The sequence below is a fragment of the Synchiropus splendidus genome, chromosome 9 (genome assembly GCF_027744825.2).
Source record: "Synchiropus splendidus isolate RoL2022-P1 chromosome 9, RoL_Sspl_1.0, whole genome shotgun sequence".
Taxonomy (NCBI): Eukaryota; Metazoa; Chordata; class Actinopteri; order Syngnathiformes; family Callionymidae; genus Synchiropus; species Synchiropus splendidus.
The window spans coordinates 6,901,551-6,917,500 of NC_071342.1; the positions used below are offsets into that span (position 1 = coordinate 6,901,551).

The 15,950-nt window shown below is 41.2% G+C and overlaps 2 protein-coding genes across 2 annotated transcripts in view; one reads left to right on the forward strand and one right to left on the reverse strand.

Moving 5' to 3' along the window:
• Positions 1 to 6,380: 6,380 nt before the first annotated feature.
• bnip4 (BCL2 interacting protein 4) lies at positions 6,381 to 10,590 on the forward strand. Its single transcript, XM_053875067.1, has 6 exons — positions 6,381 to 6,548; positions 6,837 to 7,002; positions 7,084 to 7,144; positions 8,515 to 8,621; positions 8,815 to 8,964; positions 9,832 to 10,590. Exons 1-6 carry the CDS (start codon positions 6,506 to 6,508, stop codon positions 9,872 to 9,874), a joined length of 570 nt encoding a protein of 189 aa, XP_053731042.1. The 5' UTR covers positions 6,381 to 6,505; the 3' UTR covers positions 9,875 to 10,590.
• Positions 10,242 to 15,950, reverse strand: part of ppp2r2d (protein phosphatase 2, regulatory subunit B, delta) — a 7,925-nt gene continuing 2,216 nt past the window's right edge. The window contains exons 3-10 of the mRNA XM_053875066.1: positions 14,239 to 14,336; positions 13,992 to 14,157; positions 13,815 to 13,927; positions 13,571 to 13,748; positions 13,306 to 13,470; positions 12,730 to 12,899; positions 11,814 to 11,905; positions 10,242 to 11,736 (exon numbers count right to left, since the gene is read on the reverse strand). Coding sequence (XP_053731041.1) covers positions 11,457 to 11,736; positions 11,814 to 11,905; positions 12,730 to 12,899; positions 13,306 to 13,470; positions 13,571 to 13,748; positions 13,815 to 13,927; positions 13,992 to 14,157; positions 14,239 to 14,336 — 1,262 coding nt within the window. The 3' untranslated portion in view covers positions 10,242 to 11,456. The remainder of the gene's footprint in view (positions 11,737 to 11,813; positions 11,906 to 12,729; positions 12,900 to 13,305; positions 13,471 to 13,570; positions 13,749 to 13,814; positions 13,928 to 13,991; positions 14,158 to 14,238; positions 14,337 to 15,950) is intronic.

Consider the following 15,950-nt stretch of genomic DNA (forward strand, 5'->3'; position numbering starts at 1 on the left):
ACAGCTGGGACTGACCGCAGCTTGACCCCAGCTTGCCACAGCATGTTAAATAAAAATGAGTCATCCTCCTTTAATGCTTGGACTCTTGTTTGCTTGCTGCAATGTTTGTATCATAAATGAACGTCAGCGCCGTGTCACTTGTGCACCTAGATGAAAGTAATAAACAAAATTTCAACGTGAAAAACACCATCACTTTGTGGGAAATCTGTGCCAGCGGCAGCAATATCCGTCTAAAAAAACAGGTTTGCCTTTTATCACATGATAACAGGAAGCCCATAATTGAATGAAAATAAATGATGCCTCTGAGGAGCGACTGGCGCAACACTAGTGAGGGAATTGCATCATGAATTATAGCCCCTCATATTAAGACATCATTAAATCCTCCCCTGTGGTGATGCAGAACTCATAAAGTGCTAAGAAATATGAGCCTTGGTGACAAATTACAGGCTCATCTTAACAGAGCGTTCTCTTTCTGCAGTTCCTGTCGCGCATGTTGACCTGATTCATCCACGCAAACATTCACACCAACTGCTTCTCACTCGGACACATGATTCCCATGACTTCCTCTTCTGTTATGATTCCTGCGGTACACATGTTTGGGTTCAACCGCCAACCCTGGGTCTTAAAATACAACATCATCAGTTACCACAACGTTGAACTGAAGACCTGCTGGATTACTAAATAGTGTTCCCACGGAAATGTGACATGAGAAAGGCAGAAGAATATGAGTGTTTGAAATGTTATGACTGATGATTTTTGGATGAGTCGCATATGGTATCAATATGCAGGAAGTGTGCAGGAAGATATGTGACCTTTTGCCTCGGTGTAGCTGGAGTAATGCAGTTTGGTAAAATAACATTTTTAAAAATAACACGACATTTAACGACTGTTTTGTTTGAACTGCTCCACTTACATTTTGTTCTGAAATAATCACAATAATATCTCAACAATAAGACACGAATGCCAATTTAGCACCACAAGCTTGTAAAACAACATTTCCTTGACACATAATGGGTCTTTTTTTGATTATATGGGAAATTAAAATTAAAATTAAAATTAAAATTAAAATATGAGGAGTATTTTATCTGTTAAAATTAGGATTTAAATCACATCTAATAATGCAGAATAAATTAACTTAAAATAAACATTTCTTTCACACAGGATGGATCTTTTCTTGTTAAGTTACACGGGATATTCCTCTTTAAATAAAAATAAAAATAAAAATAAAAATAAAAATACTAGTTTTCTAGTTATATTGGGTAACAATAATTTTTTGCTTATTATTAAATGATAATAATCAGTAATTACAGTGTTAGCAAAATTATAGTCAAGAATAACAAGACGATATATTATGATTAATTACAGGCTAATATATTGCTAATACACCTATAAATAAGTAGGTTATCTGTGGTTATACATGCTACCTAATCTAAAGTGTAAACCTTTTGTCTTGGCTAGCAAACACAAGTTTGCAATTTATATAATTTGATCCCACACCGATCATAGAAATATGTATGTTTTGAGGCTTAAAATGCAAACTTTAAATGATTTTACATTTCTCATTTCCTACATTACACACTTCTTTCTTCCTTCCAGGGTCAGTCACAGTTGTCTATTCAACTTCAAATGAATTAAGACTCGCTTTTACAGTCATCATCTGCGGCGTGTGGATGCAGCCTCGGTGTAAATCCTCTCTGCCGTCTACTATCGAAGCCTCCGGGGAGCCATATTTATTTCTTCCTCCTCGGACCATTCAAACCGATTTACACCTTTGACACCGCAGCTGATAAAACTTTACAAGCAGCTTTCAGCCCAAGTTCCCACAGCTGTCTCCCCCAGGCAACTCCCCAGTCACTCCCCGCGCTGTATTTTTTCATCTCATTTATCCAGCCTACAACTCAATGAGAGCTTTTTAAAGCGGATCATGTATCTGGAAAAGGCTGGTGGACTTAGAGGCAATTAAAGACCAAAGCGAGCGCGCCACATCCCAGACATGCTGGGATTATCAAGTCAGGCTTGCCGAGGCCCACGGCAGCGCCTGGGTCATACTAATAAGTTGAACTCATAGCTGGTGATGAATAGAGCGATTTTAATTGAATGTTGGGTCACTCATTATGGATTGAGAAGAATGCCTCATGCACGCTGGGGTACATGATACTTCCTCCCTCACGGGTTGATGTGGTGCATGATAATTGAATTAGCTTGGATTTAATGGGAGCAGAAGGAAGATCCTGTTTAATTTGCTTCGTCCTGTCCGTCATTTGCCTCTCTTTGCATCAGCACCCGAGCTCGATATAAATTCCTCTTTCCACATCAGTCGCTGTCGGTGGCGTCAGTGTCAGGCTGGATGTTGAAATTTAAGTATTGAGGTTTATATTTTATATGAGGTATAAGCAACTGACATTTCACAAGGCCTATGAGTCTTCTTGACAGTCCCTGAAGGACTACGACCATTACAAGAAGCTAGCAGCGTGACCTTGGAGTTGGCAGAACGGCCCCTCGAAAAAGCTTCAACCTGTTACCACCACTTCCAGTAGAGAGAAGTAAGAGGGGCTACAACCTCTATCTATGGATGTTAGAAATGCGGCACCACCAGTAAGAATATTTTTTTTTTACCTTGGAAAAGTTGTAAAAATGTTGAGTTGAGAAACAAAAGAAGAGGATAAAATAAGGAGATATCTGGTGAAGACGGCAGCAAGAAGCTGTTTTAGGTGGATATTGGGGGCAAAAGCAAACCCTTTTCAGAGGCAGAACTTGTTCCAATGGACACATTCAGAGTGTGTAAGCAGTGATGGCGTATAAATGGGTGCGCATTTTGGCAATGGAAGAATGGCGGTGCTCAGATGCTGGTCAAGCTACATGAGAGCGCAGCCTGAAAAAAAAAATCTCAAATTGTATCTGCAAAAAGGATCCCAGACCAGAACAGTATGAGTGGCTGTCCTACTGAATCTCATTGGGACCAGTTCTAACAACCAACCATGCCAAAACATTTTTAGCGCTGATTTATTTTTCCGAGTGAACACTTATTTCCAGCAGATTTCAGACGAATATGTTGAAATCTGAAAAAACTTAGATGTATACATCGTGAAGTTTGGAGAGACGCAAGCTGGTACGAAAACAGTGTTATTTAAGGAAACTTTAGTTACTAAATTGCGCACAAAAAAGAGACGGAAATAAGAAGTATATTTGGAGGAAATTGGCAGATCCCTCATTTTATGGACTGTTCGGATTTTCCGTTATCTATGGTTGTTCTATTTGTGTGAAATTAGAGAGACAAAAGCAAATCATCCATCCTCCTGATAACATTTATCACTGGGACAAATGTCCTTGAAACCAACTGCGTCCTTGCCAGTAGGCGCGAGCTGTATATCTGTCCCCATCCCCTGTCCAAGATCTGTTGCAATGCATTATGGGACTTGTAGTCAGAGGGGCAGAGGTTTGTTAGCCATACCTGTCATGAAGAAGCCTCTAATAGTCAACACACTGACTTTCCCTTTAAGTATTTCTTTGAAACAAATGACCCTGTAATGTGAGTGTCATGCTAGCTCTGGTTAGCTGAACCACTATTTTAGCTTCCAGGGTCAATTGCGGGACATTTCCCGATGTCAAAGCACAGCAAATTAAATGAATACACATGCCAATGAATACGAGTTGGTTTATGAATCCAGGATTCAACTGCTTAATGATGGACTTGCCATGAGCTCTTTAGCAAGGCAAAAAAAAAATCTAAGCACTGACTAGCCCTTTCCATATCAAAGATTCGTCTGGTTGCCAGATGATAACGATGTTTGAGCTAATTGCCATATACTTAAATGCACCAAAGCTGAACTTAAAAGGAACCAAAGTAAATGCAATTTTTTGATTCCGGGACCTTTTAATGTTTGACCAATTAGAGAGCCCACTGGTCTCGGGGGAAATTCTTAGCTCATGAATTCTAATGATGTAAAAAGAACGGCAGCCTTTTTTATCCAATCAAAACCCCATGCTTCTCTGAAGGGGCTTCAATTAAGAATCCTGCGGGGAACCAGGACCCCAATCGGGAATTATGACCACCGACAGCACGTGGATGAGGAGGAATTTACCAAAGATAACAAAAGTATCAACAAATGGAGTTTCATTCTCCGGGGAGAGTTTCCTGGCGTTCGAGCACAATTTTAATTATATGTTTAATTTTGCACCGTTTCAGCGACAACAGAATTGGACTGTTCAATTATTCATAGCAGCTGCCTTTCTTCTCGCTCATTTATTTTGAGAGAAAACCAGCTTTAAAAACAATAACAGGCAAAGTAAAGATGAGTGTTTTTCCACAACAGTGACTGGATTTAACTAATTTATTATGGATTCGCCCCAGGCTTTGTTTTAATGGGGTTTGTGGAACACAAACCAGGACTCTTTACATACTGAAGTGATTATTGCAGTAATATCTTAATATACCTATGATGGCAAGCAGAGGTCAATATTAAACATAAGTGTTTTGGGTTTTTTTTCCTTTCCGGGGCTCAATAGACAGAAATTTTAAATCTCAATTAATGGCACTAGAGCTGAGTAAACGCATGCTTAACAGTAAATGCATCACACATTTTATATCTCTTCTGTAGGTAACATACATGTTTGCGTGAGAAAAGCATTATTGATCGTTTAAGTTACATTTAGAACAGATACAAATAAAGGTGTGATTCATTTGCCATCAATCACGAGTTAACTCGGCTTTTGAAATTTATTCCAATGACAGAAAGTAATTATTTTCTTATTTATATTTATTTATTTGTTTTTTGTGTCAAAGTGTTATAGAAATAACAAAAACATAATTATACTGTAGAAAGAATTCAGATTGAGGTGTGATTGTTAAATACACAGAATCCATCAGATTTGAGGCACACAGCATGGAGTCTAAATACAAACTGTGTGGAGCATTAATGTCAGCAATTCTGTTTATTGGACAATGCAGGGACAGTAATAAAACATGAGGCCAAAGACGGCGGATAAACGTCGAACAATTAAAAAAAAAAAACATTGATGGTCCTCACAGTCAATCTTAGGCAGAACTGTGAGTTTATCTCAATTCTCACTGTTGCTGCACCACAGATATGCACACGTCCCTCACACGTAGATAGAGCAGCCAAACATGCTGTGCCTCTGGAACACAAACCTCAGTTTTCTCCAGTTAATAATCCATGAAGCTGATCAATATATGAATGAGCAGGTGAATCAGAGATTTAGAAAAGTTTCAACAGTTGACTTTCTTCTTGATTTTTTATTTCGCTTCAGTGAAACTTCTCATGCGGGATTTATTGATCTGTTTGTTGTGGCAAGGTGAACGGGTTTGCTGCACGAATACTTAAGGGCACCTTCTGCCTGGGCCTTTTTAAAAACAAGCCCCTCTCCCTGACATCCTTGCTACCACTTCAAATACCAAAAAAGAAGACATTCGTCGTCATTTATGTCATGATGACGATCAAGGCGTCGTGTTGACAGATGATTTTTCAGATTCCATCTGAATAAAAAAGGGAGGAGGCGAGGTGACAAAGGGAAATCTGCCATAAAAACACACACACGAGTACCAGGATGTAGAACCAATGCTGTAATCATAAACCGCCTCGATCTCAGGAATAATTCAATTGTCCACGTGCAATCAGCCTCGGAGATCTCTGCGTTGGTCATAACCGAATTAGGCTTCAAACCTGACGTGGCCTCAGCATGGAACCATCAGCCACACAGCTCGTGTTAAGATCATCTCTTCAGATTTTATCAGACATTCTCACTCATTTTTCTGATCTAAAATATCCCACTGAGCAAAATGATCCATGCTTGGTTAACAACTATATCTACAAGAAGAGCTTCATGTCTGTGTTGTTTTATATCCGCGTGTGAAGATAACATTACTTGATATGCGTATGATATTCTTAGTAAAAGCACTTTAAATCTCTGTCTAAACAGATGGTAAGGAACTAGATGTTGAGGGGGGGAGAATATGTAGGTATTTTTTTAAGATGCAAATGTATGTTCTGCCTGCATCTCCTTAAACTCATGAAGACAATGTAGTCTGACGTGTTTCTTGTTACTACCTAAGAGACAGACCACGCACAGATGTTTGGAATACGCTGTTGAAAATGTATTGTTCCACAGTGATTTAGTGTTTACGTTGCTTCGCTGGTCGGGACGCGACTGCCACTCACAGGCGAGAGCGAGTAACTGCATGTAGCGTAGCTTGAACTCGGGTAGAACCCATTCGCTTAACTTTTGATTTATCTAATTGTTGAGTAAACATCTCCAGTAAGTAACCAGTGAGTCACTCTGTCGGTGGTCATAATGTTTACGACCCAGTCTGCGTGCCGAGCGTGCCCTCCTTTCTTAACCAATCAGCGGCCGGATAAACAGTCGGTGACGTCATTGTTATTGTGGGACTGGGAGACCCAGCCGCACAGAGATTTCGACGCCGTTTCACGACCGTTTAAACCAGAAAGAATTGTTCAAGAGAAGATATTCGAAGGACCAAGTCGACGCCATGTCGATACCAAAGGAGTTTTCACCAGCAAACAGCCTACAAGGTATTTTGTTTTTGTTTCAAAGGACATTTTCGCGCTGGTGCTAATGCTAACTTGGGGGCGCTCATCACATTGTGCAACTCTTGTTATGCCTGTGGTTAAATATTACACGAAGCATCGTGTTCGAAAATAAAGTCACCAGTCATGACGGTTGCCAAGTGCTCTGTGTTCCATAGAGTGTTAAAGAAAAACAACTCAAAGCAGACTTTTGTCTATATTCTGAAATATGTTCCTGTTTTCATGACTAGCAGCTCAAATAATACACATTTCCCTCGGTGTTTATTCGTGAAGGCTCCTGGGTGGAATTGCACTTCGATGGTTCTGGCCGTTCTAGCCACCATGGAAGTCAGGAGCTGATCCCAGGGTCCACTCAGGAGGATGACGTGGAGAAAATGCTGCTGGACGCACAACACGAGTCTGGCCGCAGCAGCTCCAGAGGGAGCTCTCAGTGCAACAGGTAAAATGGAGGACGACAACTGCTGACTGTCCATGAACGTGTATAAAGTTTGTTAAACGTTGCCGTCATTCTTCTCAACAGCCCTGGTAGAGCACAGACACCCCTGCTTGTGTGGAGAGGCTCAGAGGGGAACAGCTCTCAGGTACCTTGGCAAGTCATCTTATAGAACTGTTAAATGCAGACAGCCATATGTGGCAATAAAGTCAACGTGGTCATGGTATTTTGATACCCGAAGGTTCTGAAATAACATATCTTAACCGCGAACGACTGAGTCATTTTATTGTTCATCCATGATTTTTTATTGTCTATGCATTATCCCAAAAAACGAAAACTATAAAAACAGAGTGTTGTCTTGAAGCCAATATGGTTTTTATCTTACACTTTACTAGTTAAAAAAAGATAGGTTATTCATATCACTGTACGCACCAATTCATATAATTTTATCATAACATGGACTGGCTTACATGATTGTATCACAAGAAGAAAGGATGCAACCCCTCAGACAAACGTCTGTGGAAATACTGGTGCACCAAAAGCCACCTGGAGAATGTCACTCCAGGACCCAAGAAGCTGCACCAAAACCACAGTCCCTTAAAATCTTTCAGAAAATGGTGCGAGTCTATTGGAAAGCATTGTGTTGTGAGCTGAATATTGTATTATGAGATTAGTGTATCGCTACAGCCCTAATCTTGAGCTAAATAATACAAAGATTTCGAGGCAATGTGTTATAATTCCAAGTTTAAGATCATTAATATGTATTATTTTTCATAATCTGTTTTAACATTACATCTCAAAATTGAATGATGAATGAGGAAAATTTTTTTTTTTGCTTGCCCACTTTATGTTGTCCACATTTTCTTGTAGTCATATCCCTACTTGTCGATACTATTCACCACTTTTGTGTAACAACGTTGTCCTTATCTACTTGCTCAAACACTGTAAAGTGTAGGCACGGACAAAGACAGATGTTGACAATAGTGTTGGCTTAGCAGGTGCGGTCCGTTTGTTTTGAAGACTCATCTGTTGACAGGAACGGATTGTGCTGCTCGACACTAACTCTTAAGTATATAACAACAAGGCAGTCAAAGTACTGTTGGCTTAGTACTGATTGGTTCCACTTGAAATAGACGGGATATGAGATGGTAACAATCTGCTGGATTTATGAATGCGTGACACATGTCATGAGCTCGACTACTGCAGCCTCTTTAGGTTGAGCTCCATTTACTTTCAATTACTTACAACATGTGCATATATTTGTTGTCATTGCTACGATGTATTGATACCTAAGTGATACCATAAGTGTGAGGCAGCAAGTGTCATTCGTCTCCATGGCGACAGGATACGCCCATGACATTGATTTATTTACTGTTTCTTTCCTGATATGTGTTGTTTTGGTTTTAGGCTCTAACCTTTTGCCTTTCGTCGCTCCTCTCTGTGAGGACCTGATTGGCTTTATTGATCGATCAGATCCGTTCGGGCAGCAACTAATGACATCTCATTTACTATTTATAGTCGGAGGAAGACTTCCAAGAAAGGAGACGGGAGGTCGAGCTGTTGATGAAGAGAAACGCAGACTGGATCTGGGACTGGTCCAGTCGACCCGAGAACAACCCACCAAAGTGAGACGCCTTCATTTTATTACATTATTACTGTGGTTCATGTCACTGGTTTATGTGTGTGTGGGTGTGCGTGTATGACTTAATACAAAGCAAATTTTACAAACAACGAATGACTGTTGTTTGACTGTGTCCTCCTTCACTCATTAGTTTGAATCCATTCACAATAATGAAAGATTGATGTTTGGCTCCGCAGGGAGTTCCTGCTGAAGCACCGCAAGCGCTCAACCTCTCTCAGCATCCGAAACACCAGCGTCATGAAGAAGGGAGGCGTCCTCTCCGCTGACTTCCTGAAAATCTTCCTGCCCTCATTAATCATTTCTCACCTTCTGGCTGTTGGACTGGGGTAAGCTGCTTCTGTCGCCCGGCGCCGACCACCTTTCCAGCCCTGGAAACACTTTAGGAGGATTGAAAACGTAGCTGTGAATTAGGAATAGGATTTAAGGGTGTAAGATCTTGATGCCAATAGGAAGCAAATGTTTGGAACTTTGAAGTTTGACAGACTCAACCCTGAAACCGGAGTGAAAACAGTACTATAAAGTAAATTTGGGGGAAAGACACAACTTCATTAGGGGGTAAAATGGGTTTTTAGTGGTGAGATAAAAAGAGTAAACATTACTGGAAAATAGTGGCATATCATCTTAAGACAGAGAAATATAAAAAAAACATATTTACAGGCTCAAAATAAAAAGGAGAAAGGAAAAGAAATAGGAAACCAATTTAAATAATTAGTTTCTATTTTGCTTTTATTTTTTTCAAATGTCAGGAGCAGGCTCTGACCCTTAATTGCACCAACACAACATGAATAATTTAGTATTTGTCTCCCGCACTTATTAAAAGAGCTGTCAATCAGGAGGGGGAGTCTCCGCCAAAAGCCGCTCCTGTTGTGATTTGCACTGGTCCAGAGAGACCTGGGGGCTTAAAATGGAATGTTATGCTATTTATAAGTCCAGGAGAAAAAACCCGCCAGCTCACGGAGCAAAGAGGGATAGTCGGGATTTAGAGGAGACGGGCGCGAGAAACCTTGATGCTGAAGATGGGATGATCATCTGAAGCTTGTTTCTCTCTCAAAAGCGAAGTTTTAAATTGTAAACATCTGGATAGACATGGAACGTGCGTGCGCCATCATCTACTTTGAATCTGTGCTTGTTATGTCTCTGATTATTAATGATGCTAACACAGCTGTTTATGCGCAACTCTCTCTTCTCTCCAGGATTTATATCGGGAAGCGTGTGACCTCACACCACACCTTCTAAGAAGGTGGCGATGTCGCTGTGACCATCGAAGCGTGCCTTAACGCGGGACGCAGATCAGACCCACACGACCGGATCCTCAACATGGACCTTCTCGATCAGCGTTTTCTACACAGCAGTGACTTGTATGTCGCTTCTTTAATCCGCACATTTCAGAGCTGGTGTTGCCTCTACTGAGTCTTTGTTTTTGTAATTGTACTAGTGTATGAACAATCAACACTTTTTTTGTTAAGATGATTCAAGATAATGTGAAAATGTCTTCTGTTGATCCAAAATAAAAGCTTTTGACATGCACACGGTCCATTAAGGAGGAAGGAAAAGGAGCGAGATATAGATGAACACAATTCAAATTTTATTGAACTTTGGTCAAAAATAATCAAACAAGTGAATACATTGCCACCATGTTGGGAACCAATGGACAAAGACAATGTGTTTCGGTTTGCTATTTAATGGTCGTTTTCTTTTCTGCATTCACAACTACGGAAATAATATCCAAAAGTGTTATGCCTAATGGATGAATAAGGGCACATGTCTGAATGTCCTTGGTGATTTTTTCCGGAGGCACTCTCTCACATAAACTGTATGGTGTGCAATTATTCCTCCTTAATGTGTAATTCTTTAATAGACAGCCACGTGTAGCAGCAGTATACGAGGACTCTAGAAAATAGGATTTACAAATAATGCACATGAGGTTTGGGGACATAAATTGTAGCTGTTAGAAGTAGGAATTAAGGCTGCAGATTCCCTTAGTCCTGCGCTCCATTTTCCAACCTGCGTTCTTACAAAAAAAAAAAAAAAAAAAGGAAAGTGAAACGTCCCAACAGTGTGTCCTGGAATGGGACAGGATTGCTTGAGCTCCGCTTGACAGACAGTGGTGTGACTGGACATTTTCTCCACCTCTCTACAACGTAAAACATGCAAAGCAATACTTCTAAAATTTAAAAACACATCTGTAGTTTTAGTTTCTTTTATTATGTGGATGACAAGGTGTACTTGAGTAGATACAGTCAGTGAAATTATGTCACCGGGAGGGGAGGATTTAGGAAAGGGGTGGGTGGGGAAAGTAACAGAGGATGGAGGGAGAGAAAAAAGAAGTCCACTTCTCAATTTCACAGCCTCTTCCACCAGTTGAATCCATGGCCAGAGGGGGAATGTTGCGGGTGCTTTTTGGCCAGTAATCCGGGCTTCGATAGCTTTAAAAAATTTGACAAGACGTCAATTTTTCAGGGGGGTGGGTGGGAGGGGCTTTTAAAGAGTTCTGAAATGAAGGCTTAAAAATGTCAACACAAACACCAACGTTCAGAGTTCGACCTCGAGGGAGTGCCAAGTCCGTCAATTGGACCCAGATCGTACTTTCTGGGTCATGTAGGGGCGCGTTGATTGCCCTTGATGCCAAAAGGCAAAAACAACCTAAAATTAAAACAGGCCCGTGGATCGACCTCCTGTGGCAAAAAAAGTAGACACGTGCTTTCGAATTCTTCACCAGGAGGACAACAAGGCTGTTTTCTTCTTATACAGATAGACAAGTAGTAGGCTTAACTACACAGGTACGGTAAAAGCCCTATCCTCTGAGCCCCCAGATCTTCTAGTTGATTTTGTCCTGGAAAATGTACAAGTTGTTGGTGGCTGCCACGGCTATCACGTTATCTTTGGGGTGCCAGGCAGTGTGGAGGATCTTCTTGTTGAAGTCCAGGCTGTCCACGCTGATTTCGTCCTTCTTCCTCTTGCCGCCGGTGGACACCTTGCGGGGCTTGAGCGTGGCCCGGGGTTTGCTGCTCTCCCGGGAGGCCTCCAGTGTGATGTCCCGCCTGGTGTTGCGGTCGAACATTCGGAAGAAGTTGTTGTAGGAGCCGGTCATGATGGCACTGCGGTGGGAAGGGAGGTCTGAAATCACCTGACCACGACTTGGCTGAATGACACGATTCTGATGAGCTGCACTCACCTGTCACTGCCATTCCAGCAGCACTCGAACTTGTCAAATATGCAGTCGTTCTCATAGAGGGAGCAGAGCTTGCTTCGAAGGTACTCGTGGACCTAAACCAGAAGACCAAGCATGTGTTTCAGTATCACTCGGGACCTCCACTTAAAACATTATATTAGTGGTGGGACTTTAACAAGTTAATTACGATCAACTTAATTTAACAGTTTGATCTCCAGATAACACAGAACCTTTGTAAGTGCATGAGTTCCTGGTCCACTCATCACAGTGATGCACAAGACACGTGGCAGCTAGGATGATAACAACAACAACAAACATGGAGGAATCCCTGAACAAAAGCAAACAAAAGCATCTGTTTTTCAAATCAAATTCCACCCCTAATAGATATATATCATATATGATATCTCTAGAGAGAGAGAGAGAGACAGACAGACAGACAGACAGACAGACAGACAGACAGACAGACAGACAGACAGACAGACAGACAGACAGACAGACAGACAGACAGACAGACAGACAGACAGACACAGACAGACAGACAGAGAGAGAGGTAATGTTTCAAGGGTTTGTTTATTTTGCTTTTTCTGAAAACCAGTTGGTTGTTCATGTCTTCTTTTGGATCGGTACCAGGAGCCTAAAAGCTTCAGGGGCTAAAGTGCATCTACACATGAGGTCTATCACAAGATTCATTCCAGGGTTTATCTATAACAGAGCAAGCTTATTACGTTTTGATTTTATTATTGCTCATAATATTACACAAAATCGCAAAATCCTATACGCAAAATCAGGCACATTTGTGACATTCTATTGGCCATAAACATCAAGTGTCTTGGTTTAAAACCGTCACTCAGTTTAGGCCACTTGTCCAAAGCTTTACGCCTTCACTGAGCCAGAACGCTGACTTGCTGTTGCCACACACCTGATACGTCTCCACTGGCCTGTTCTCCATGTTGAGGTCCCAAACTTTAACCGAGAGGTAGTCACGTGTCATCATGTAGCGCCCGCTGTGACTAAACTTCACGTCCGAGATGGAGGAGATGATCTCCGAGAAGAAGGATCGGCTGCTGGGATCCTCGGGCTCCTCAAAGACTGTAGAGGAAACGGACGTTGTTTCATGAAACCTCTCGAGAAGAAACAAACCAAACAAGAAGTGACTTCAGCTAAAGTTTAAACCACTTTAGATATCTTTGACGACTCAGCATAAACTTCACACTATCCTGTCTCCATGTCACCGACCCCGTCTCAGCTGAAGCTCACCCAAGAGCCCCTCGAGACCACAAACATCTCAACTCAAACAAGCTTTTGAAATGTCCACTTAATCTGGACATAGTCCCCACAGTTAATCAATAGATTCCTCTCTAACTGCCACCAGACTAAAGAAAAACACTAAAACAGTCTCCTTTCGAACAAGGACAGCTCAGCAGATCATAAAGTGAAGCCTCTGGCTTTGCCCTTTTTGAACAAAGTATTCAGTAAAACACGTGCGGATACTCACACTTTGAGTGCCGGTCGCAGAGCGCCGCTGCTCGCATGTCACACAGGCGGATGGTGCCTTTGCTACTGCTGTACACAAATACATTGCATTGATGTGGATGGCACTCAGCTGCTGTGATTACTTCTGTCAGCTCCTCCATGTTGGCGGGCTTTATGTCTACAATATCTGAAGTCACAAGGTCAAGGGCCATGCAGCTTCATCCTCCATTTGCCAAGCACTCACAAAGCATTTGTCCAAAGCTTGTTTTTTTTTGTCAAAAGGATACTGAAACTTCTGTCTGTGATTTCCAAGTGCCATAGATTTATTCTTAGGTCGTCTGCAGAGAGGTACGTTTCATGATCGCTATTTACAGAAATGGAATTTATGTGATACGTGTGTGCATTTGCAAAGATCCTCCTTGGGCTCGCTTCTACCATGAGATCCATTGGCATCAGTACTGGTACCTGAAAGACACACACAAAGTCCATTTCAGACTGTGTTTTAAAGAACTTGAATCAATAGATACTTACCCGTAAAGAGGTGATTCTAAAAGGATCTCTGAGTCGACCATCTTCATCTTTCAGGTTGTATCCTTCTGCCCGTTTATCTCTTTCACTGATTTTCCACAATTTGATAGTTTTATCTGGAAAAAACAAGCGCTTTAACATCACATTTCTAATTCCAAAACGCTCAAGTAGACGTCTCACCATTTGTTGAAAGTAGAAAGTGTGCAGCGTTGTGTTGGGGTAGCCATCTTATTTTATTTATTTTTTCCTCGATTTCTAAACTTTTCAAATAGTCAAACTCTGGCTCGTGACTCTGAAAAGTGCTATAGACGTTGTACTCCCCACGCAAGTGTGGACGATTCTTCGACTGAAAGCAGAGATACAGAAACAGTCAGCGAGCCTGTGGAGCCAGTATAAAGGAGGCGCCCGCGTGTGTGGGGGTACTGACCTCCTGTTCATGTTGAAATATCACTACTCTGCCGCCTTTGTCTCCAGTGGCAAGCAGTTCTCCAGAATAGTTGAATTCAACCGTTGAAATGATGTCAGCTGCAAACAGACACGACAATCAGTGACTCACATCAGACAGTAGCATGCACTGACAACAGGGGGCTATATTTAGTTCTTGATACAAGTTTAGTATCTGTCTCTTCTCACGAATTCCACCAGTATCGCTGTGATCCTGATCGTATATTCATATCCACTATGCACAATCTAATTCTACAGTCATAAGCATGTATTTGGTAGGCCGCCCTTTGCCATGAAGGGAACTCAAGGGAACTAGGGCCACTGTCAAAGGCGGCCAAGATCAAAGGACACGTCTGTGTGGACTCAGCCAACCTGCTCTCAAAAATTATACTGGTTGAAAGTTCCACCATGTCAAAACTGGACCATGTGGCTGGTATTAACAGGGGTTTTATCTCATGAGTGCAGTTCTAGTGAACTAAAACAAACTGTCCACTCCATCAGCAAAATTTCCCAAGTAATTTAAAAAATATAATTACCAACACAAGCTAATAAGATCAGATCAGAGAACAAAATATATGAAAATGTAGATCTCATTTCAAGGCCATTTCTCTTTAAGTAATAACAATTAGAAAAGCAACTATGGACTGCGTGTTTTGCCTAATATTGAGCAATAGAAGCCATTTTGACACAGTTTTGATGCATACACAGAATATAAACAGCTGAGTTAGTGCAGCTTTTACACTACACAAAAGCATGAACATCAAACCATCTGGTGAGGTCTGTTACACAGTATATATTTTCTATAGGGGAGTAAAAATGTAATTTAATTCAGACCAACATGTTTGTATAAAAACTGGGAAAATCTGGGACCATTAGGCCATACAGGACTACCTGGAGTACTAGTGTTAAAAGTTGTTTCGCGACTTCATATTTGAATTGTATTTGCCCACTAAGTGGCATTAAAGGTCCTTTGATGTATCCAATATGAAATGGTCCCACACTTTCGACATTTTGAGTAACGATGTACCCGTAACCTCAGAGTGATGACCTCAGAACAAGCCCACTCATTAACCTGTCGTGACTTAATTTAATAGTTGATGATAGTCAAAATATGTCGACTCTTCGCTGCAGCCCCACATTCAATTTTGGTTCTTATGAATCACAGCAGGGATCACACAGAGCAGAGTTGTTTAGCAGCCAGTTACACTCAGCACAAGAGTCGTGATGGTTCTCACTAAGTGGTCAAATGTGTAGCTTCATTTTATTCACTAAAATGATGCACCTCTCTCACATGACTTAACAGCGCGACTACTTAGCAAGCCACTCTGAGTCGGCTCAAACATGATTGTGTCTTTCATTTCTTACAACAAAGGCTATGGCTCATGCATACTTCCACAGAAGACAGGTGTGATCACCATCTTGAAAACAAGAACTGCTCGGAAACAAGTGATTTAATGTATGTGCCATTTCAGTCTTGGGGTTTTTGAGTTCTCTTATTTGGAAGTATGAACATGAACCAATATTCTTGTTTCTTGATCTCTAAATGACAAGTTACCAGTTTTGCAAGGGTCACTGTTGTACATGCAAAAAGATAGAATACTGCTGTCTGTCAGTGTCTCTGCTCCTCAAAAATAATAATAATAAAAAAAAGGAAACTCAAAATTGATCAGCAGTATAAGAATTGTATCTTTGTAG